Source organism: Humulus lupulus, chromosome 1, assembly GCF_963169125.1.
Source record: "Humulus lupulus chromosome 1, drHumLupu1.1, whole genome shotgun sequence".
Classification (NCBI taxonomy): domain Eukaryota; kingdom Viridiplantae; phylum Streptophyta; class Magnoliopsida; order Rosales; family Cannabaceae; genus Humulus; species Humulus lupulus.
This window is the reverse complement of record NC_084793.1, coordinates 299,358,863-299,384,237: the sequence shown is the minus strand read 5'-3', so window position 1 is coordinate 299,384,237 and position 25,375 is coordinate 299,358,863. Positions and strand designations below refer to the sequence as shown.

The 25,375-nt window shown below is 34.3% G+C and overlaps 3 protein-coding genes and 1 pseudogene across 3 annotated transcripts; all 4 read left to right on the top strand.

The window, feature by feature from the left end:
• The first annotated feature begins 3,558 nt into the window (after positions 1-3,558).
• LOC133811683 (dof zinc finger protein DOF3.4) lies at positions 3,559-4,978 on the top strand. Its single transcript, XM_062246211.1, has one exon. The coding sequence runs from the start codon at positions 3,943-3,945 to the stop codon at positions 4,693-4,695; it is 753 nt and encodes a 250-aa protein (XP_062102195.1). The 5' UTR covers positions 3,559-3,942; the 3' UTR covers positions 4,696-4,978.
• A 7,649-nt stretch (positions 4,979-12,627) lies between these two features.
• LOC133811670 (nuclear pore complex protein NUP58) lies at positions 12,628-17,206 on the top strand. The gene is made up of 6 exons (XM_062246210.1): positions 12,628-13,189; positions 13,756-13,870; positions 14,224-14,694; positions 15,012-15,537; positions 16,282-16,322; positions 16,536-17,206. Exons 1-6 carry the CDS (start codon positions 12,810-12,812, stop codon positions 16,572-16,574), a joined length of 1,572 nt encoding a protein of 523 aa, XP_062102194.1. The 5' UTR covers positions 12,628-12,809; the 3' UTR covers positions 16,575-17,206.
• Positions 17,207-18,761: 1,555 nt separating this feature from the next.
• On the top strand, positions 18,762-19,754 carry LOC133779860 (uncharacterized). Its single transcript, XM_062219762.1, has 3 exons — positions 18,762-18,910; positions 19,172-19,620; positions 19,729-19,754. The coding sequence occupies exons 1-3, from the start codon at positions 18,762-18,764 to the stop codon at positions 19,752-19,754; spliced, it is 624 nt and encodes a 207-aa protein (XP_062075746.1).
• Positions 19,755-20,238: 484 nt separating this feature from the next.
• Positions 20,239-21,513, top strand: LOC133779853 (uncharacterized; annotated as a pseudogene).
• Positions 21,514-25,375: the final 3,862 nt, after the last annotated feature.

Sequence of the window (25,375 nt, the reverse complement as noted above, 5' to 3'; positions counted from 1 at the left end):
TCAGTAACATTTTTCATACAAATTCATGAATGGAATAATTATAGTGCTTATCTTATCATAATTACTTTACATTGCTTCAAGTAGATGTGCCATTGAATTTGAATATATGTAACATTTCAAACATGGCATGGTAGCACTCCTTATTTATTTATTTTCCCTATTGTGATAGTATAATTGAAGAGAATATATAAACGGAACAAAAAAAAAGGAATATAGGGTTTTTGTACTATTGTAGTATTTTTGTCCTCCTGCAGGGAAACCAGTCTAAAAAAATCACGCATAAAAGAAAGATATATTCTTTGAGGTTTAAAACTCATGTAAAATTCAGGCCAAACATGTTTCTGTTCTTCTCTTGTCCTTCTGTTTTGGTACATATAACTATCCATATGAGAGAAAATGTCCCAAATTGCTGATTTATTTCCACTAACAAATAATCAATTTCAGAAAAACAAAGACCAAAACCAGAAAACTAAATCAAGCACACAGCTTGTGAATGCCAAAGAAAAAGAAGGGTCAAATAAAAAGACCGAAAATTCAATAATATGATCTTAAAAATGAAGACTGGAAAAGTGTATTATGTTATATTATTTATTTTTTTGTAACATGTGAAGGGAATCAAGGCACAGCAGAAAAGGCCAAATAAGTAGAGGAAAGAAGAAGAAAAATGGGGGAAGAGCAGAGATGGTTTTGAAAATGTGTGTGTGTATGTTAGGAGTAGTAGTACACACTACTATACTACTATTACTACTAACTAAGTAGGGAAAACAGAGAATGAATTGTCAGTGATTATGGGCGACCGAATAAGCAGAGTATGTAGTAACAGTAATAGTAGTAGCAGTAGAAGTAGACCGATTGAGAAACTGATTTATTTTTTGTAGTGACTCGAGGAATTGGAATGGTTATTATTATGAAATGGATAGAGATTTTCTTTATTTTATTTTATTAAATTGAAATTGGACGAAATTGGGTTGGTGAAAGCGACCAATGATGACTTAGTTTTGCCGGAAGGAAGAGGCAGCAGCAGTAGGATGGCCACTGAGGCCGCGCGTGCCTCGCCTCGGCCACTCCCTTGTCTCTCTTACTGACACTTGTTACTGTTTTTGACCACGAGACAATACAAGAGAATATATATATACTTACTTACCCTACTTACAACATATACATTCATCCCCTTTCTTTTTCAAATTTAATATTGTTGATTGCACTCGTTTCTATATAGTACAACAAATTGTACAATCACCTTACAAATCCGTTCTTCTGTTCAACTCTGAAAAAAAAAAACTAACTAAAACTATTGATGATAAAATATATACTACTTATTAAGTAGTCATGCTTTTTTAGCTGATTTCTGTTCACATCGATACTTGCTTTATTCTTAATTAGATAGATAATGGATTATTATGTGCATACCCAAATAATTAGTTTACAAAAATCAATAGTAACTAAGTAGTGAACACTTTGAAACAACCTGGGCCATATAATTGTCCACTATCCATAGGTAGTGAGTGCATAATTGAGTGAGAGAGAGAAGAAGAAGAAGAAGAAGAAGGAAGAAGGTGGTTGATAAGGCATAATCAAAAGAAACAATCAATCAAAATCGTTGAATGATCCAACAAAATTTCTAAAATCCATCAACATCGTTTAGGTGATGAAATGTTGGATTTGGGTCCTCTTGATCATCATTCGATCAGACGGTTGGGATGTGGACAAAGATGATGATGGATGAGTACATATACATACATACATACATGTATATATATATATGTAATAATAGTGTGGATTGGATGAGAGAGAGATATATATAGGGAACAGTTAAGCGATAAATCCGGTGAGAGATAGGAGAAAGAAGTACGGAGAAGAAGGAATCTGATGCGGACATGACGCGTCCGAAATCAGAGGAAAGACCCAATAATTGCTCCCCACGCTGCCCGACACTCATGATTCTGTCGGCATTGTCTCACCAACCCCTCTCCACACACACACACACTCTCTCTCTCTCTCTCCCATCCCATACGTCTCTTTCAATTCTCTCCCCTTCTTTTCATATCAAAATTTTATATTCACAACATACATGCCCCTATATATCTCATCTATGTATGTACATAGAAGCCAAACAAAATTGGTTTTGAGATGAAATTTTGTCACCATGTATACAGTATGCTACAAGTGTGCACAAAATGAATTTGATTTATTCAAATCTCACTTATATTTATTAAATTTATTTTTAATAATTTAGAGTTTGTATTGATAAGATTTAAAGATAATTTTAACATATTTAAATATTATAATTTTATGTTTTTTTAATCTAAACTTTCTCTATCTCTATTCACACAGACTCAAATTTTATATCAAACATTTGTTAGGAATTAGAATTACTAATGCATGATGCATGAATGTTTAAAACACATTTATATTATGGGACAATGAACATATTAGCTGGGAATAATATTGATTAAAACAAAGAATCAAAACAAGATTTGATAAGTTTGTTAGGTTTACAAATGAATTTTTCTTCTCCATACATTGGCCAAACTAAGTGTTGAAATATGGAAAACGAATCAATTCTCTTGTAGAGACTTGAAGTAATTGAAATTGAATATATTAACTTGGGTGGTGATTCCAAATCTATTATATAATAATTATTATTTATCTATCTAGGGATTGTGCATTATTTTCTTTAGAGTAGTTGAAATTTTCACACATAGTGGGGCATGCAGAAAATGTTGTGCAACGTACATCAATGACATAGAAAGCTAGCCATGACCCTATATCTAGATATAAACTAGGTCATTATCTATTAAACAACCTAATCTACAATAAATCCATTATATATATATTTTTTCATTCCTATAGTTAGGCAAGCATTATGATCTATGAAATAGGGCTAGTGCTAGTGCTATAGCTATATATATATAATATGGTACAATATACTTCATAGAATAATAAGAAAAATCAATCAAAAAGCAAAGTACAGTAAAGTAACCAGAGAGCTTGATTTGTAGTCATAAATTTTAAAATAGTTTAATTAAGAATATCATTATTGACTGTTACACTAAATCTTCAATCATTCTACTATACATGACATAAATTTATATATTTATTATATGAGCAGCCGTTCACATCATTGGAATGAATGAACCTCGTGTATAATAATACAACCTTAATTAATATATTATATTATATTTTTATATAAATATAGATATATTCCCATGCATGCACTCAAATCTCAGTATATACAATGCCTTTATTTTTTTTTTCTTAATTAATCATTCACCATAATATTATATAGTTGTTAATGTGATTATTTTGTCGTTGATAAAATGCCGTGGACCCACATTCCTGTCTTGGTTTTGAAAAAGCAATCCTTTGAAACCAAGCCAAAAATCGAACAAAAAAATCATAGGAATATAGCACTATTTATATAATTTTTTTTTCTTTCTATTATTTAATACTCTTATACGACAAAGATTATAATTTTGTATATTTTTTTTTTAAAAAAAAAGCCCCAGCCCCCACTTGTAGCTATAGTTTTAGCCGACCCAAACAGGGTTTTCTTCTGGAGCTAGCCGACTGAAAATGTCGTGCTTAACAGAACACTGTAAAGCTGTTCTTCTCTGCCTCATATATGCCTTAGAAAGAAAATAAATTTAAAATGTTCCCACTCTGTCACAGAACAGAACCTCTTGTACTCTCCCTCTCTCTCTCCTTTCACTCTCTCAATATAAACCCTTTCTCAACTTCTTCAACTCACCCTAACACACCAAGCCAAAAGAGAAGAAAAAGAAAACTAAAGAACTGTTTTCTCTAAGTATCACTAGCTAATCCACTCTACTATTCATCACTACTCCCTACTCACTTCACTTCACTATATAACGAAAAACTAAGCCTGACCCAATTCAGTTTAGGCCGAAGGGTACTCGAGGATTATACAAGATTTCCCAGATGCCATCCGAGACCGGAGAGCAGTGCCGGCGGCCACCGTCGAAGACCCAAAATTCAGGAAGTGCTGCGGCACAGCCTCCACCGGAGCAAGAGCATTTGCCTTGCCCTCGGTGTGACTCTACCAACACCAAGTTCTGTTACTACAACAACTACAACTTCTCTCAGCCTCGCCACTTCTGTAAGTCATGCCGACGCTATTGGACTCACGGAGGGACCCTTCGAGACATCCCTGTCGGGGGCGGCAGCCGTAAAAATGCCAAGCGCTCTCGCACCACTTCCATCAACTCCTCTGGTCTCTCCGATCACCACCTTCACCACCACGCCTTGTCCGCCACGCCGGTTTTGCTTCCTCTCTCGGCCAACCATCAGGGCGGCGGCGGTGGTGCGTCGGCGTTGCATTTTGGTGATGTGAAGCCCAACGTTGGTGGGCTTTGCGGTGGGAGCTTTACTTCTCTGTTAAACACTCAAAGCCCGGGATTCCTTGCTCTTGGTGGATTTGGGCTTGGGCTTGGTGGTGGGCTTGATGATTTGGGCTTTGGGATTGGGAGAGGGATTTGGCCTTTTCCTGGGGTGGGAGATGGTGGCGATGGTGGAGCTGGTGTAGGTGGCAATGGTGGTCTTAGAGGGATTGGTAACACGTGGCATTTTGAGAATGGTGATCATCATGGCGGAGCAGCCCTTGTTGGCGGCGGTGGAGATTTCTGTTCGTGGGCTGAACCAGCTATTTCAACCCCCGGAAATGGTCTCAAATGAAATTAATCCTCTTTCTTTGTTCATTTTTTTTTTCTTTTCCTGGTTTTTTAAAAATGGAAATTTAAGGTGTTCTTTTCTTTTCTTTTTTTTAGTTTTGAGGTTTAATTAAAAACTAGGTAAGATATCAGAATATTAAGAAGAGAGTACTTACTATGGCCTTTTTCTCTTAACTTCTTCTGTCCTTTTTTTTTCCTCTTTGTAATCACTGTGTTATATATGACATTGTTAATTAGTTTCAGACACATTTGTTTGGCTTGGATCTCTATATATCAGGTCGAGACTACTGACAATTACTTGATTAAGTTGAATTTGTCATGTTAAAAGAGGATTATAATATTATAAATAATAATAATAGTAATATTTTCTTGGTATCATAAACACATCCATGTGTGTCAGTGGTAAAGAGAGGAGTTGATAATGAATCTTGTATTTATAGTACTAGCTTTCTAGAGTTAAACCTACTAAGATTGGCTAGGAATATATGAATGAAGGTTTTGCATGGAATATTTTTTCGAGGTTAATTTGAGGAGTTTAAAAGATATCTCTCTCGACCTATGAGCCTCTAACTTTGTCGATACCCTATAAAATCATAAGAATGCATTGCATCTGTTGCATAATCGAGGCTCTTCACTATATCGTCAATTTATTATCAAAACATATATAGTTAGGCCGTTTTAACTTAGTAGAATAATCAAGTTTCTTGTAATATATATAGTTTTCAATGTAGTAGTTCATAATTTTGACAAGTCTCCTTATTTGTCACCTAAACATTTTAGTACAAATTTTCAAGTTCAACCTAAATGTAAATAGTCCATCATGCTTAAGTACAAATATATTGTGTATATTTTTGTATAATATGTTAGGAGTTGTGTATATTTGATTGTCGCATGCAATAATTTTTTCCTAAACAAAAATATTAGATTATATACCTATTGTAATGATTTGAAACGGTGAAAATGACTTAGCGTAGTATAATTTTGTTGTGTTACATCATAGTTGATAAGCTTCTACTATATATATAAATATGTGGAAATTAAAGGAAAACTATTTGAATGTAACATAGGTGTACGTACGTACGTACTAGAGTAGTGTAGTTTGTAGCCCATGCTTGGACCACACATTTATTGGAAACCACACGAAAAGGGTGGCTTTCCAAGTTTCAAAATTAGTGTGTGGAGAGGGGTTGAGTTGGTATGGTCATGACAACTCAAATCATCATGATCACGAGTCATGATCATGCAACATTTATATATATATATATATATATATCTACGGAAAGAAATACCGATTACAAGTTACACTCTCTTTTATACTTTTTTTTAATCTATAAATGACCATAGATTTTATATAAAAAATTAAATAATATTCGCATGTCATGTATAAATGAAGGAAAATGTAAAAGAGAATGCGATAGAAAGTTTCCTTAACACTTCTCATTTACGTATTATAGTTATATTTATGTAACTACGAACGAGATCATACCATCTGTCTATTATTAATACTGAAATTAATTGGTTTCATAACTTTCCTTTTCACCTTTTTCTATGGACAAAATCTGTTTTTGTCATTTCTTTCTTGAGATTGAAACTTTGCTTGGTTTGAAGTATGTTACTTATTTCTAAGATTGGTAAAAACTAAATTACCTTATTATTATTTTGTAAGTTGAAAATTTTGGTTAGAAAAGTAGAGGGAATAAATTTTTTTAATTTGTGTGATTGGAAAAAAAAAAAAGTGGATAAAAGAGAAAAATGAATTAAAAAAAATGTAGTGGGTCTCACAAATATTTTTCTTCTCTAATTTAGAGAGAAAAATGGAGAGAAAAGTTTATATTAATTCTTATTTTTAATTTAAAATAATTGATATAAAATTATTAAGTTGTAATTTTACTTTCATACTATTTTATTTCTTTCCTCCTTACAAACAAAAAATATATTTTCTTTTCTATCACTCTAATTTTCTTTCTCTCATATATTTTCTTCTCCAAGTTATAGAGAAAAATGGAGAGAAAACTTTTACAAGCAAATTATTTATTAATTCTTATTTTAATTTAAAATAATTGATATAAAATTATTAAGTTGTAATTATTATTTTCATACTACTTTATTTCTTTCCTCCTTACAAACAAAAAACATATTTTCTTTTCTATCACTCTAATTTTCTTTCTCTTATATATTTTCTATCTTTTTTATTTTTCTTTCATCTATACCAAACATAAGGTAAGTTATTAGTGTCAACATATATTTATAGGTCAAAGTGAATTTTTCAAGAGTATGAAAAATTGTAACTAACATATTTAAAAGTAGGAGACATGCATATAGAAGATTTGAAAATGACACAATTTTAGATTTTCATTAGGTATATTTCATATTTTTCAAAATTTTATAGTAAATTGGTCAATATATTTATGCATGGTTATAAGAGAAATGAAAGTATATATTTTTTGTTAAACTAAATGTAATTAGATATACCTACTTACAAGAGTAATTGAAGTTATTATATCTATAATATGGATATGAATAAGTTAGATAAAAATGTTACACACATTAATGTTATATTTTCTAAGTATAATAAATACAATGGGTAGAAATTACACATTTAAAAAAACTAATATAATTAAAAGCAATATAATAAGACTATTTAGCTATAAATAAAAAATAAATTTTAACTTTTTTATATAAAAAATATAAATGATACGAATTTTTTATTTTATTTTAATGTTCGATATATATTTGGTATATAGTCTATATGATATATATTTTGGTATTAGACCCGCAAATCAAAGCGTTTAAAATAAACAAACTGAAATTTCGTATTATATGGTATTTTTTAATTTATAAGGTCATAAAAATATATATAAGAAAATTATTTTGAAAAATCTCAAAACAAATAGTGAGAAGGGAATTTTTTATTTTTATGAGTTTTATAATAAAAGTTTACATAAATATGGCCCCAATAACTTTTTCCAAATTTTACTGGAAAATTCCAATATCGACCAGACCAGTTCACGATTAACGATCTCCCACCGCACTACAAGAAAAAGACTCTACTGTGACGACTTTTTTCGTCACTGTAGATCAAGAAGTTGTCACCGTAGTTGTACAACGACAACTTGTCGGCGCCAAAACAGCATTGATGTAGGTCCATATGTGTAGCAACCTACAGTGACGAAAAAACGCAGTCGTCGCAGTAGTGTTTTACTATAGCGACGTCATGTCGGTCGTAATAAGGAATCTTTTTTTTTCAGTTGGACTGAGATATTGCGACGACATGTCGTCGCTGTTGGTGGTTGCGAAATTTGAATTTCAAAAACTCCTACAGCAACAACATGTCCGTCAACCGCCCCACAGTGACGACATATCGTCGCTGAAGAATGTGTGGGTTTATATGCCTACAGCGACGTAATGTCGTCATCGCAGTGTCATGAAAACTCGGATATTCGTGTTCAGCGAGCACCCTATGGCAACGCCGTAAGTATACAATTTTTTTTTAAAAAATTAATTAATTATATTGATTAAATTTTATTTAATAAAATATTAAATATTAATTGAATAAATAAATAAATAAAACCAACTTATTTAATTAAATAATAAAACCAATTTCACAATATACATAGTCTCCAAAATATAAAATAACAAAACATAAGTAGTATTGTCTCCAAAATAAAATAAAAACAACACAAAATAATAATATAATAAAACTAAATGTCATCAAAATCAATTTCAAAATCATTATCGTCGGGTTGTTGTGGTGATTGTGGCTGTTGTGGTTGAAAGCTTGCTGTCGTGGACTGTATTATATTCATGTCCAAGTTGACAGGCTGAAATTGTGGAGCTTGGATATTTGAATTTATTGCTAGCAAAAATTGTTGCATTTGCTGAAAGTTGTTGTTTTGGGTCATAAAGGCTTGACTGAAGTGTATTGAATCATGGACTGGAATGCCTCAGGTAGTACAGTTGGAGAGCCAACTGTGGTGGACGGAAACGGTGATGCCTCTGATTGTGAAAGGGATCCGGTGGCGCTTGAGGCAAAGGTACTAGTGCCCTTCAACTTGCGTCAAATACCTCGGTTGTGGCCACAACGTTGATCAAATACATTTGAGATGACTTGTGTCTCATTGACAGTGGCACTTCCTGCTTCAGATTGGGATTGAGATTGTGTCTGGACTTCTTGCTGCAATGCATCATGCAGTTTAGAAACAAGACAATTAATACATAATATAATTGAATAATATACATATATACAAAATTTAAAAAGTTAATTACATATGCATCCTTAGCATTCGTGTTCACTCATCCACGTGTCGGATGATTTTGCATGTCATAGAACGTATCGATAATGCTGGACAGTTCCTTAGTCTGAAGGTTCATCTTTAGAAAACAAAATCTCAGTTAAATATTGAAATTATTACTCATATAACTTAAAATATTTCAAATTATCTATATGTTTTTATTTACCTTTTTAAATCGAGCAGAAGCATAAGAAGTTGATTCATGGAGACTTTGATACTTTTGTTTTGCTTTGTTGGCAGCATTTGCCTTTGAGCGTGCCATGAACTGTGAAGTGGTGAAAATGTTATCTAATTTCTGCCAACTCTTGTTGTCCATGTCCTCTGGTGGATTCTTTTTGGCTGTCTCGATATCATCATACCCTCCATGTTCATCGAAGTGTCTTTTCTTGCGACCTTTTCTATCTTTGTAATGATCCTAAAACTCTCGCTCAATCCCAGTCTTTATTAGTCGCCACTCAGGGAGAGCTCAAGGAAGAATTAAAGATTCCTTAAAAAAATGGTGAGATTTTTTAAATTATATATAAAAAAAATTATATGTGAATAAGTTGATAAATTTACCTCAAGCTTTTGTATCATTCCTTTCTTGTGCTCATTCAGAACACTCTACCACGAGACATGGTAACCAATAAGGTTACCTATAAGTCTCGTGAATAATGTCCCTAAATCACCAACTGCTTTGTAGGTTCCCTCCTTCAGATCAAATTGTAGAGCCAACAAACCTTTATTGTCGTTGACGAGCTACTGCAAATTTTTGGATCGAGACCGACCTCTTCTTTTTGCGGGAGCCGCTGCATATGTTAATTAAACAATACAATTAAATTGAATAAAGTAATAACAATTTGTCATTTATTGATAAAAGATAGACTAATTATAATATATTACCTATTTCATAGGAAGTACAAACTCGCATGGGATCTGGAGGAGGAGGATCCAATCCATCACCGCCATGAGAACGAGCAATAGTAGTAGACATGTCTTTGTAGTTTAAATAATTATTAACTTAAAATCAGTAATAGTTAGAGGTTAATTACACAACTTAAATAATTTCGGTAATGCATTTGAAACTATACAGTTATCGTAATATGATAATGACACTGAGTAAGCAATACTTAATGATGTCAGTCCAAACTCACATGGCACCGGGCCGGATTCACAAGCAAAAGGCTAGCAACCTCGGCTTGTTCGACTCTTCATCCACTACATCGAAACCCCAACTAATTAATCGGTTGAGCTCTATGGTTTCAACATTGACAGGCTTGTTGGAGCTTCAAAATGGGAAACTATTGTTGATTGGAGCAACATGGATATATGAAATCTATTCCAAGTTTTTAGGTCTATTTCCGACCATTCGAAAGGACTAGGATTTGCATATTAGTCCCATTACGTCTTCTAAAAACTTCAAGTGAAGGATTCAACTCTAAATCAAGGTTTCTGGTAGATGTTTTTCTTTTAGTACAGTTCTATTTCAGATCACTAGTATATATACTTTTATAATCGATAGTTATATTGAGATGTAAAGTACTGAAGTATAAATGCATTTCACCCATGCATTAGGGTGTCGTGATATAATTCATATACAAATATACATTGACTTTATTCTCATTTCCTTGTTTATATGATCACCTTTTTAACTAGATAAGTTTAGCCTAACTGGATTATGTTGTGCATTTGGCTTGTTGTTAATTATTTTGGCTTGATTGCATGATACACAAATGGCTTCAACTTTCAAGGTTGAGAGCATTACATTAGCTTGATCTAGCTAATTAGTAGATCATCACGTAGCATATTGGTTAGGAAAAGTTTGTTGTTATTCATATGTGAAACAATGTTATATAGATGCAGGTCCTTATAATGGTTTTAATACTGATTATGTAATTTGGGGTATATATATTTTAATTTTGAATTTGTAAGATGATGAGAAGCATGAATGTACACCTTTAAAAATAAACATACGGATAGATAAGATATTGAGAGTGCTTATTTATATATGGGATTGTATGTCTAGTATAAGTGTGTTACAAACCAAAAAGAAAGATGTATACCAAAACCTCAACCATGGATGTAGGACCTCTTTTTGGTATGAACCAAGTAATTTGCTTGTGTTAGGTGACAAAAGCTTCAGACTTGTTTGAAAATTCGAAGATGGAAGGGTTGCAACCCAATGGTATAACTTTTGTTACAATTCTCTCAACCTATGCTCGAGTTAACCGGTTAGCCATAATACAGGTAACTGGTTACTCTTAAGATGATAAGTTATTATTACTTTGAAAATAACTGGTTACCAATAATATAAGTAACTAGTTACCTTGATGGGATGTGAAGGTAACCTATCAAGTAACCAATTACTCATTCCAGATACTAAAAAAAAAAACTACGGTCTGAAAAAGAAAAAGAAAAGAAAATTACTATAAAAGAAAAAATTGGTAAAATAAATCAATTGTTTTATCTTTTTCTTTTGCTATCTTATTTTTTTTATTACTGTATGTATTTGTTTTACCATTTTTTTTAATCTATATAAAAAAAATTGACTTGATTTTTTAATAAAGTATCAAAAAATAAGTACATTAATAATAAAAAATAACATGCTTTAAAAAAATGAATGAAATTACAAAATTATGGGGTTAAAATACCCAATATTTTCAAAATATCATATTTTTATACCTAATTTTTTTTTTGGCAATAAATATACTTAATGTTTTCAAAATATTACACTTTTATATCTAATTATTTTTGTGGTAAATATACTTAATGTTGTTAAAATGTTACACTTTTATACATATTTTTTAAAATTATTTTCAGAAATAATAAGAAAGTGAAGGAAAAATATAAGATTTTAGTTATTTTTAAAATTTTAAATTATTTTTACTTTCAAAATAATAATAAAAAATTAAGATTAGTAAAATTAATCATAATAATTAAACTTATATTTTTCCTTTATTTTTTTTAAAAACTTATATTTTAAATTGATGAAAATATATAATTTTTTAATTATTTTAAATTATTTTTATTAATTTTAATAAAATATTTATTAATGTTTAATTTAAAATAGTTATTTTGAGAAAGAATAAGAAAGAGAAAATAATTTAAAATTTAAAAAATAATTAAAATCTTATATTTTTCTTCACTTTCTTATTATTTATTAAAATAATAAAAAAATATGTATAAAATTACAACCTTTTAAAAACATTGAGTATATTTATCGCAAAATTTTTTTGAATATAAAAGTACAACATTTTAAAAATATTGAGTATATTTATCGTAAAAAAAAATTAGGTATTAAATAAAACTTTTTGAAAATGTTAAATATTTTAGCAGCTATTTTTTTAAATATGGCATATTACATTTTCTTTTTTACAAATTTATGGGAAAAATAATCACATAAACATTAACTTTTACGTAAAAAAAAAGCCATAAAAAAGAGACAAAATTACACCCCTATAAAAAATGTAAATAATAAAAAAAGGCCACATTTTATGTAATTTCCACTAATAAGAAAGAAGGCCCACTGTAAACTGATTCAAGTCTATGCAGTAAATGGGCCTCATATTCTGAACTGGGCCTAGTATTTTCACAAAGTCATGCATTGGGCTTTAATTTAAAATTCAAAAGTTACTACCAACTTTGACTTAGCGTTGTCTTCTCTCTCTTGACGGAGGAGAAGGAGAGTGTGTTTCAGTCTTAACACTAGTTCTTTTTCCCTCCTTTCCTAGGGTTTTAAAGAGGGTTTTCTTCAAAGTCTCTCAGTTCATTTCCCCCAAATCGATACCCAAAACCAACGAATTTCTTCCACATTCTTCTTAACTGAGTACCACAGACCTCAACATTCATGGCTTTTTCGTTATTTTCTACGCCACAACAGCAGCAACAACCCCAGTCATCGCTGTTTCAAACTCAGCAGCAGCCCCAGCCATTTCAGCAGTCCAGTCCCTTCTTTTCTCAACCTCAGCAACAACAACAACAGCAAACGCCCCAACAGTTTCAACCTCAACAACAACAACAGCAGCAGCAGCAATCTCAGTTGTTTCAGTCACAGCAGCAGCAATCTCTGTTGTTTCAATCTCAGCAGCAGCTGCAACAACAACAGCAGCAACAGCAGCAGCAACAACAACAGTTGTTTTTGTTTACTAACGACAAAACTCCTGCGACTTATAGTACCAAGTGGGCTGATCTCCATCCTGATTCCCAGAAAATTTTACTTCAGATCGAGTATGTTGTGTTTTGAAGTTTGAATTTTGTTTCTTATTCCTTTTGTTTTAAGTGATGGGCTTAATTGGCTGCTAAAATGTAAATAAAGAATGTGAAGCATGCTATATTTTGATTATCGTTTGTGATGTTGTTGGACTATAAAGATTGGAATTTTATATGAATTTGTGTTTTGGGTTTGAGAAATTGGGATTTTCTTGGAAGCTTCTTAAAAAGATTCTAGTTTTAATTTAATACTTTTTAGCTGAGCAGGGTCCATTGGAGTTGACTTGTTATGATTGATGTTTTATTACAAAGATATATGACCTCCAATTCAAAGATAATAATGATTTGTGAAGCCACTGAGGCTAGCTCAGTGGTAAGGTGGAAGGGTGCAGAGGTTTGGGGTTCGAATTTCGGACATCTCTGTTTCTGGTTTATTACGTGCAACATGTGTGCTAACTATATCAAAGATAATAATTGTTAATGTTTTATCATTAACCTTTTATTTCTATTGTTTATTATGTCTATTACATATTCTTGATTCGTTATGTGAGTTTTTGAGTTGCTTAAGCAATGTGTGTGATTAGGGAGCGGATACTGGAATATAGAGATGAGAGCCAGAGGCTCGATCAGTGTAGTCGGCTTTATGATTCCTCAGTTTCCAGTTATGGATTTGAGCAAGACGCAAGCCACATTGTTCAGGTTAGCATTTTGATGGGTCAAATTTCTTCAAGTTTGTTTGTTCTTTTGTTTTTAATTTCTGTAGAAGTGAGTTTGGTATTGTGTTCTACTGGTTTTAGGTACATGAATTTTCCAGAATTTTACTCTTAGTTTTGAGTTAAAAGTGCTGAAGACAGCCTACTCTGTAATTTTATGAAAACGATATAAATTGCATTCAGTAATAAATGAACAGGATTCCACTTTAGAAGTCTTAAAACTTGATATGAACTTTTTTTATAGATTACAGCTCTATTACTTACCATAGGTTACAAATGTTACAATATGACTTAAGGTTGATAATTGTGGTATTGTAAAACAATTCACTTTTAATACAGGAGCTCAGTGGAATTAGTACCGATATGGAAAGGCAGAAAGCTTTGCTGTTGGAACTAATGAGAGTCGTGAAAGATATGTTACGAAACACTGAGGTTGCCGTTCGTTCTTTCATGATGCTACGTCCAAGGTTTGTTCATCCAAATGCAGGAAGTGCCTCTATTGCCACAGCACCATCACAGCCTTCTGGAGCAACAGTAGCACCAGGTTCTAGTAGTCAACAAACTGCTACCTCTATTGTCCCCGTTTTTGATTTCTACAATGGAATTCCGCGAAAACCTTCTCCTTTTCTACAGCAAACAGTTGCTAGGTTTGAAAAGTACCTCAATGAGTGTCGTCAGTGGATTGAAGAGTTAGAGCAGTTGCTTTTCTTAGATTCTGAAAAGAACTCTTGCAATGCTGCATCTTTGTTGCAGTCTCTTCCAAAAGTCATGACAAATGTCCATGACTTTTTTGTTCATGTTGCTGCTAAGGTATTCAAAAGCACTTTATAATTGTTATGCATTGTATCATAAAATTATATTCATTCATCATTGTATCTTTTAGTACTTTTCCACTTAAATTTGAACAAAATATAATACCATTTTGAGGCTTATATGGTCTACTTGCTGTTTCACTTTAAAGTACACACATGATTCTCTTGTGTTTGAAGTATGTGGTTTCCACAAATTAATGATTGGTCTGCCCTCTCACTCCCAAAACCACATACTCCTGTACAAAATGAGGAAGAGCATGTTGTGTTTTTAGATGATAAATTACATAACAATAAATACTTTAATTTATTCCTTAGGTGGAGAGTATTCATCAATATATTGAATCCATGAGAACAGCTTATCTTGCTGACCAACGCCGCCGAGGTGATGTGAGTGATCCATTTCTTGAAGCTGATCGACGTGAAACAGCAAGACAAGAAGCTGCTGCTAAAAGGGTTCATCCAACATTGCATTTGCCTGCAAATTCACAACCACCAACCCAATCTACAGGATTGGTCAGTTGGGGAGCTCAAGCAACATCAAGTACACCACAGACAAGTACAGCTGCTCCAGTAGCTTCATCAGGGAGTGGGTTTTCGCTCTTCAATACACCTTCTGCTCCATCTTCCTCCATGCCTTCTCTGTTTGCGACACCAGCTACTTCTGCTCCAACATCCTCTCTGTTTGGATCATCTTCTGCCACACCGCAGACATCTCTTTTTGGTTCTTCATCATCTTTATTTGGGTCTAGTTCCACCCCTTCCCTGCTTGGTAGTACTGCTCCAGCTTTTGGTTCTGCCACTCCTGCCGGAAGTTCACTATTTTCAACACCATTTGCTTCTGGTACATTCTTGTCCATTTTTGCTTTACATTAAATGGGTGGGAAGTTGTTGGTTTGCTGAGGGCATTCTGTGTCCACCTTCACCCCCACATACTTTCCTAAGATACCAAAATGCGTAGATTCAAGATGTTTCTTAAATTCTTAATTACTATTTTCGTCCCTGGTCAAAGCTTTTGTTATGTCATGCTGGTCTCAATTTAAATGGAGGTAGACCAAAGTAGTTTGGTAAGAAGACGTGAAAGTAGGACATGTGCTAGCAAACCCAGAGAGTTAATGGTATTGGTCCAGCAGAATTGATATGAATAGCAAGCCAACACTATATTATTGATGTTAAAATTCGTCTAGTTTTGTTTATTATAAGCTACTATGATCAATTTTTCAGTTAGGAGCTAAATGTCATGAGAAATTTTAAAATCTTATCAATATTTATGATATGGTATCTACACAAGCCTGCAAACTGATTTTAAAGTATTTACCTAGCATTGTAGGGTGATTTGGTCATTTAAACAGTATGAATGGGTTATGTTAAATTAAATTTACTTGAATTTCAGTTATTCAGTATGTGCCAGCATTCTTGATACTATGGATTTCACACGTTTCTGCCATAGTTTTAAGAAAGAATTGTTTTTCAGAATTCTCATTGATTGGTTTTCATTGTATAATTTTTTTGGGTGAACTTTTGGGCATTTCTGTTTTATTGTTTTTCCCCAGTATCTTGCTTAACCAAGTTCATCCTTTCTTTTAAGGTGCTGCAATGGGTTCTGGGGCTAGCTTTGGTGCTGCATCTGTAAGTGAATTTTCTTTGAGCTTTAAGCTTTTTGATGGCTTGTTTTGTCTATTATTTTTTCCCGGAGTAAATAAACTTCATTGTGAAATTTTGATTACCTTCGGTGACTTCAAGAAAAAGCACAGCTGCATTGGTCTAATACTCTACACTAGTTTACATTACATGTGATACATAGATAACCATCTTTCCACGCTTCTTGTGTTTTCTTCACAGAAATCATCAAAGCCAAAATCTCGAACTGGCCGGCGCTAGTCATTAATGACTCCAGGTGGTGAAATCTGGAGGCATCTTTGTATATGCATATAGAACAAGTCCTTTGCTCTCCAATCTGGCCAAAAGAATTGGGGGTGGAGTTCTTTGCTTTCTCTATTGTTTCAAGTCGGCTTTTTTTGATAATGAGGAAATCTTAGCAGTTGAGTTCAAGAACAATGAAGTATTACCTTGAGATGCTGCTGGGTCATGACATTCAAGTTCTCTCCCAGTCCATTTGTTCATCAAAATTTCAACTAAAGTTAAAGGTGTTAAATAATCTCAGAAGTTTTTGATGTAAAATTTGTTCGGCTGCCTCATTTTTTTGCATGTCAATTAGTGTAGGCCTGATTTTTTTGCATGTTAATTAGTGACTGACCTTCACACCAAAGTCATCAAGAGTCAAGACGAGGATATCAGCTGATTTGGTCTGGCATTGGCGAATACTACAGATAATGCACTTCTGATTGTAATATTGATGTCAAATAAATTCATCTAGTGACATTGCTTAGCTTTTATTTTTTTTTAAATTCGATTCAAATTTTTCGATCCAAGGCATGCTGCTGTTCATTAAAATAGTTGGTTTTACCTTCTTTGATGTGGACGGTTTTTATTTCTGTGGCAAGAACTTAGTTTGCACATGAAAGACTTGTAAAAATTAAAGGTGAGTATTGTGAGAATTTCTATAACAGCTGCCCCATGGTTGTTTTGAGTAAAATTTTCTTGCAACAATCAAAGATTAATTCTATTACTAAGAATCAATGAACCACTAAGCAATACATTAGGAACTTAATTTAGAAGTATCAAAGTCATGGTCCATATTAGAATTTCCAAGCTCTACTATTTTATCACAAGTATGTCTGGCACACTATTCTCATAAATGTCTCCCAATTTATCACAAGTATTTTCACATTCTGCAAATTCAAATAATTATGCGACAAAGCCGATCATATCAGAGAGAACGGAGGATCTACTTGAGGTGATGTTTGCTTGCACTTTGTGTTAAAACGTGGTTGGATTTGATGATGCAAATGAGGACTGAAGATGGATTGGAAAATAGGAATTGCAGGAGACAGAGGCCTTGTTGGCTATAGTCTCCAAGCAACAACTATAACTATAATATAGAAGAAATAATCAATTAGTCTAACAAATTATTTTACTTTAGAAATTTCATAATTATTTTCTTACATTGTTCTTGGCTATAGGCCAACCACTCAAAACTCTATTTATATGCGTTTTATATTTTATTAGACACAAACCTTATTGTATCGTGTCTAAAATAAATTTAAACAATGTCTTGGGTTCTAAATTTTTTACTCCTTAGTTTGGAAAAGAAGATGGATAGAGCATCTGATCACGTTAGGAACATTTCAAATATTGGAATAAGAATATTTTTTTGAATAATTATTTATTAGAAATTTAAGTAGTCCAGTAAATTTTTGTGTAGAATGTGACTATTAGAACTTGAGTTAGTTAGTTTAGCATAACCAATTTCTGTTATTTCCCCTAAGAGCATCTCCACTGCGGTTGCCAACCGTAGTGGCTCAGACCATTTCTGACCATTTTTTGACAACCTTTTTTTTTATGCGTTGGAGGGTAACAAAACTAAGGCACCGTTGCCACTGTGAGGCAACGGTGCTTTCTCTTTTTTTTTTTAATTATATATATAAATAAAATATTTTACATATATATATAAATATATTTGATACTGTTTTAATTTTGTTACCGTTTTTTTTTACTGTTTATTATTTTTATAAATACTTATTCATTTCATTTAATTTTTATACCATTACATACATCTTCTTTCAAATTATCAATATCACAAAATTTCTTTTCTTACCAATGGATTCCCAAAATTCTCAAAATTTTCCAAATTCTCCAAATACCAACTCTCAAAATCTAAATTTTTAAAATTCATCATTTTCTCCACATACCAATCCCCAAAATCCAAATTTTCAATATTCTCATTTCAATCAAAATTTTCAAAATACTCCCTCTACTAATCCTCAAAATCCAAATTTTCAATATTATCAATTTAACCAAAGTTTTCCAAATTCTCAAAATTATCCCATGTCCTCTTACCCTTACCAAAATTTTGGCTCTATTGAGACACCCCAACAAGCTCCATTCTTCATACCAACAAATTTACTACCATATGCATTTCATATGCCTTCCCTACACCAACCCGAAATGGTTTCAAGAAATTATAGGCCAAGTATGGAAAAGTCTAGTATTGATTTGAATCATGAAACATCATCGACATCTGTCTCTGAAACCCAACCTGAACATAGTGTTGAAGGGTTGGAAAATGTAGTTCTACACAATGAAGATGAATCAAGGCATAAATGTAAAGTCAAAGGGAGCAAGGAAGCCACTATACTTCTGATAAGTGGATGACTTAATACATCTAAGGATGCCATTGTGGGGAATGACCAAACTTCTACATATTTATGGGCTCGGATTGCAGAATACTACAACACCAACCAAAAAGGCGAGCAAGCAAGAACTGGAAGACAATGCAAAGATCATTGGAACAAGATGAATCAAAAGGTGGCGCGTTTCAATGGGTGTTATAAATGAGTACAACAAGCACATCACAGTGGTTGGTCTGATGAGAAAATTCTTGAGAATGCACATCAATTGTACAAATCTGAAAATAACAACTCAAATTTTCTACTTGTGGACTGTTGGAGATTGCTAAATGATGAGCCGAAATGGAATACAATGTACCAACCAAAATGTGGTAAGAGAACAAAGGTGTCAGATACAGGGGCATTTACTTCTTCTTCCAATGCAGACATCAGTGATGATGAAGTACGTGAAGTGCGCCCTACTGGCCAAAAGGCAGCAAAGAGAAAAGGGAAGGAAAAAAAAGACACACATGCTAGATTTATAGAGATTAGTGAACGGAAAGCATCTGCATTGGAGAAATTGGTGGCGATAAAGGAGAAAGAGGCAGAAGATAATAGGATGACAAAATACATGGATTATCTCATCATGGACACGTCGCATATGACTCCTGAACAAAAGAAAGATCATGAAAACTTGTGTACTTATATTAAGAATAATATCCTGAAGTTGTAATTGCTATGTATTTTTCTCAACCGCATTATTATGTATTTTATTTTATTTAAATAAATTATCCTTTATGTTAAAGACTATATTTTAACGGCTATATTTTAACGGCTACATTTTAACGGCTATATTTCAACGGCTACATTTCAACGGCTATATTTTAACGGCTTCATTTCAACGACTATATTTTAACGGCTTCATTTCAACGACTATATTTTAACGGCTACATTTCAACGGCTACATTTTAACGGGTATATTTTAACGGGTACATTTCAACGGCTATATTTTAACGGCTTCATTTTAACGACTATATTTTAACGGGTACATTTTAACGACTATATTTTAACGGCTACATTTCAACGGCTATCTTTTAACGGCTACATTTTAACGGCTATATTTTAACGGCTACATTTCAACGACTATATTTTAACGGCTACATTTTAACGGCTACCATGTCTATAAATACCAAATTTCAATATTCCTTTTACTCAACTCTCCATTCAATCCTTCATTTTACTCTTTCATTCATCTTTCATTCCCAAATATCATATACTCTAAGTTCAACAATGGATTTGCCAAATTCTCCGAATCCATACGACAATATGAGTCTAGAGGATATCATAATTGCAGAGTGTACTGACGATCATGATGATCAATATTTCAAAGCGCTCATGGATGGGGGTAGCTCAACAAGACAAGGAAGAAAGAGAGCCCACATTGATAGAGGTCATGTAGAAGGACACCAACGTTTGTTCGATGACTACTTTTCTGATGAACCGGTGTATGCAGAATATCAATTTCGAAGAAGATTTAGAATGCGTAGACATGCATTCCTACGCATAGTGCAAGCTCTAGGAAATCATTCAGACTATTTCCATATGAGGTTTGATGCAGTCGGTAGAAGGGGGCTTTCACCATTACAGAAGTGCACCGCTACTATGCGAATGTTGGCATATGGAGCGCCTGTCGATTATGTTGATGAGTATGTTCGAATTGGTGAAACTACCGCTATTGAATGTCTAGTCAATTTCGTTCGAGGAGTGAATGATATTTTTGGGACCGAATATTTAAGACGGCCCAATGCTGGGGACATTCGTCGCTTACTTCAAATGGGGGAGGTGCGTGGTTTTCCAGGCATGTTGGGAAGCATTGATTGTATGCACTGGGAATGGAAAAATTGCCCAGTTGCATGGAAAGGTCAATTCACGCGAGGTGTTCACGGCAGACCAACAATCATGCTCGAAGCAGTTGCGTCACAAGATCTTTGGATATGGCATGCATTTTTTGGTGTTCCAGGATCCAATAATGATCTCAACGTGTTAAATCAATCCCCAATATTCACTGATATCTTACAAGGGCAAGCTCCGAGAGTTGAGTTTACGATAAATGACACACAATACAACAAGGGGTATTGTCTAGCAGATGGTATCTATCCAGAGTGGGGTACATTTGTTAAAACTATCCCACTGCCTCAAGGAGAGAAAAGAAAATTATTTGGCCGATGCCAAGAAGCGGTACGCAAAGATGTTGAGCGAGCATTCGGAGTACTTCAATCTCGTTTTGCTATTGTACGAAGACCAGCACGTTTTGGCAAAGAGATGTTCTCAAAGATATTATGTATGCATGCATCATATTGCACAACATTATTGTCGAGGATGAAAGAGATGCATATGAGAGTTTGTTTGATTTTAATTATGATGACGGCCCTGTCGACACCCTAATTGTTGAAGTATTGCATGGACCTATTTCTGACTTCCCGACAATGCTTCAAAGAAATGCTGAAATTCGTGATAGAAACATTCATCGCAATCTTCAGGTGGACTTGGTAGAGCACATATGGTCAAAATTTGGAAATCATTTTAATTAGCATTTTTTAATTATGTTAGATTGATTAATTATGATTATGTCATTTTATAAGCTCCTTTAAATTTCGTCTAATTTAAATTTGATGTAATATTTATTTATATTAATATATGGATATAAAAAATTTAGTGTGACAATATTTATAATTACAAAATAATATATTAAATAATAATATGTGGGGCCATAGTTGACAACTTTTGGGGTGGCTTAGCATTGGAGCATTTTTATGAAAAAAGTTGCCAAAAGTGATGTGGATGAGAGAGAAAATAAAAAATTATATTTTGGGATGATTTGGACATGTTAAGCCACCATTGGGGTAGCCACCATTGAAGTTGCTCTAATTAGTTAAGTTAGGTTGTTAATCTGTTAGTTCTTTTTTCTGTTACTCTTTTCTTGAACTCAGCTGCCTATATAAGGCACAACCCTTTGTATATCGAATCACTTGCTTACTGATAATAAAAGCAAATACACTTTTCTCTCCTCTATTTTCTTTGTGGTTCCACAACTATTATGGTATCCGAGACTACACGACCTTCATCCATGGCTCGAGTACAGGCACGCCAATCTTCTTAGGCTACCTTCGGCGACCAAAGCCCCACAGATCGTGAAGCCCTTGTCAATGGCGTCCACATCCCTGCCGATTCACACCGCCAGATTTCTCAGAATACCTCTGGTGATACAAGTCCTAGAACTCGAGAAGCTTCTATCAATGGCGACACCAACCTTCCTACTCGACAATTCTCCATGGATAACACCAACAAACCAACTCACGAGGATGTTTCCAGCCCTTATTTCCTTAGCATTGACGATCATCCCAGTTTGGTTCTCGTTTCTTCTCCTCTAATTGGGAAAAATTATAAACGAGCAATTTCCATGGCCTTCGCTGCTAAGAACAAAGCTTCGTTCATTGAAGATTCTCTTCCCTGACCTTCCTCCACAGATCCCTTATTCTTTTCTTGGACAAGATGCAATAATATGGTAATGTCTTGGATTTTACTTGCTGTTTCTACTGACATTACCCAATCTATTATGTTTCTTGATATGGCAACATATATGTGGAATGATCTTGCTGAAAGATTCAACCAAAGCAATGACCCAAGAATCTTTTAATACTTACTGTTGTAATGACCAATTAATGTACCTAAGTCTTTTAAGTTAGTTAGTTGGTTAGTGACTGTAACACCCTAAGTTGCTAATAAGGTTTAGGAGCTTGATTAGCGTGCCTGGAGGGCAATAAGTGAATTAATATGATAATATATGAATTTAAATGAATATGTGATTAGAATGCATGTTTAGGTAGTATAAATATGCATGTGGGCCCCGTTTGCATGATAGGGGTAAATTGGTAATTTTAGCCCGTTGAGGGCATAAATGTGATAATTGTATTATGTGGTTTGTACCACGTGGGTGTGGTGATATTAATGTGATGTACGTGCCGAGACGGTCCTAGCGAGCTAGATAACTCAAAAGTCACAACGGGATCTAATACCCGGCTCGGGAGGAGCCTAGGGGTATTTTGGGGATTTTGTAATTGGGTTCTTGTGAGATAATGGTTATTGGTGATTGAGTAACTTGGGTAACCATTAGTAACCGCTGTGAGTAACAAGTTTGGATGAAAGAAATGGTAGAATTGTAGTATAGGTGAAAGGACAAGAGTGCCCTTGAGGTTTAGTTAGGAGAGGATAACTATGGGAGGATAGGATAGTAATTTGGCAAGATAAAGAACCTTCAGCTGAGGGAAAGATCATTTTACGTTATTCTCACTTGGGCAATTGGGTTTATGCTAAAATTTGAGGAAAAATCCAAAAGAAAAGAGAAGAAGAGGAAGGCTGAAGTTGGGAGACCTAGGAGGAGAGTTTTTGGTGGTTCAAGGCAACTAAGTTGAGCATAAGCCAAGATTATTCAGAGGTAAGGATTTGTCCCTGTTTTGTTTAAGTTTCAAGTCTGGTTTTTAAAGAATAAGCATGAAATTGAAAAAGGATGGTGGCTGGTTTTGTATGGAATTCAGAGTTGGGATAATCAAAAGGAAGGTGACTTGAAGCTAGAGTTGAGGAGAATTCAAGCTGGGTTCTGACTGAGGTAAGAATTTATCATGTTTGAGTTTCGTATCTGGTTTGGTTTGAGATGTTAGAGGCATGGTTTATACTTTTCAAGCTTTGGTTTAGGTCTTAGGAGTTATGGTTTGAATTTTTGAAATCGGAAACTCAAGTATGAATTTTGGGAGTGATATTGTGTAATTGAGCTAGGTTATGATGTTTATAGGTTGTTGAATGGTCTATTTTGGGGTTTTGAATTGGTTTTGGGGCTTAGGTATGAGTTTGAGATGAATGGGAGTGTTTTAGCTCGGGAAAATGCAGGGGAAAAACCCAGATTTCTGGGTTCGCGAAGGAGCGCCGCGGCCCTGTTCTTGGGCGCCGCGGTGCGAGGCTGTGTCTGGGCAGAGGAAGCTCTCTGACTTGCTGGGCGCCGCGGCCCTCTAGGGCAGCGCCGCGGCGCTAGGCCATTTTCAGAACATGAGATTTTGCAATTTTGAGGCTTTGCTCCGGGGGTTCGGGGGATGTCTTCGATGTATTGTTTTAGGGATTTAGGGGTTCCGAGAGTGTGGGATTGGCCCCGGAAAGTGGTTTTGGATTGGTTAGCATTAAAGGGTGTTTCATATGTGTTGTGACTAGGTTTTTGGAGAGGCTCGGGATAGAGGACCGTGCTTGTGATCTTGGTGCATCGGAAAGCTCGGGATACAGGTAAGAAAACTGTAGCATCTGTAGAGTAGGGCTTGGGCCCATTTAATTGTTGCAGGGCGCGACCCTAGATTGTATCATCGTTAGGATATAGCTTAAAATGAGTGATTATATATTTGATTGTTATTTGAGTATGCTAAATGTGGAAATAGCATAATGAACGGCGAAGGGCCGGGAACGGCGAAGGGCCGAGAACGGCGAAGGCCGAGAACGGCAGTGAGGCCGGGAATACCACTGAGCACCTGGAGTGCTCGTGGTTAGGGTAAGACCCCAATGGATACATGGGATATCCTTATGATGTAGACCGAGATCCCAGGCTTTGGTAACGCTTCTGGGACGGCATGGCCGTATATGTGTTAGATTTTATGGACTGTCTGACTAGATATGAGCTATCTGCTGTGATAACTGTATATTATGCATATGTGATGTACTGTTTGAGTTTTCTTGCTGGGTTTCGGCTCACGGGTGCTCTGTGTTGCAGGTAAGGGCAAAGAGAAAGTCAACCAGCCTTGAGTACGAAGAGCGTGGGGGCGGCGCGTACATGTTCGGCCTGTTCGACTACTTTGGTTAGGGATATTTTTGAGGAATGGTTGTATAAACCCTAGTTTTGATGGTTAATTACTTATAAACTTGCTTTGGGTTGTAAATATTTTATAAACTGAGTTCTGGGATCCCGTATGTTAAACTTTTGAACTTTTAGTGAAATAGAGTACTTTTTTTTAAAGATTACAGCCTAGACTTTCACTTAATCACACTTTTGTTTTAAAAACCTCGTTTAGCGAGTTGATTGCACATTTTAACCTCACTTAGTAACGACTCTAAGGTAGTAGGGCGTTACAGTGACAATTATTTCTGTTATTAGCTCTTAGTATTTTTTAGGGTTGGCTATAAATAGTACCCCTTTTGTCTCTTGTAACTGTAACTCAATTGTAAACATTTTGTACTTCAATAAAGCTTGATAGAGATTTCTGCCGTGGACTAGTCTAGTGAGATCTTAATTGTCTCATTAGGAAACCACGTTAAATTGTGTTCTGTGTTCTTAGAGTATATTGTTCTTTGTAGTTCTTGGCTTTTGGAAGCTTTCAGCTGGTGTGGTGTCTTCTTACTTTGCATAACACTTACTTCACA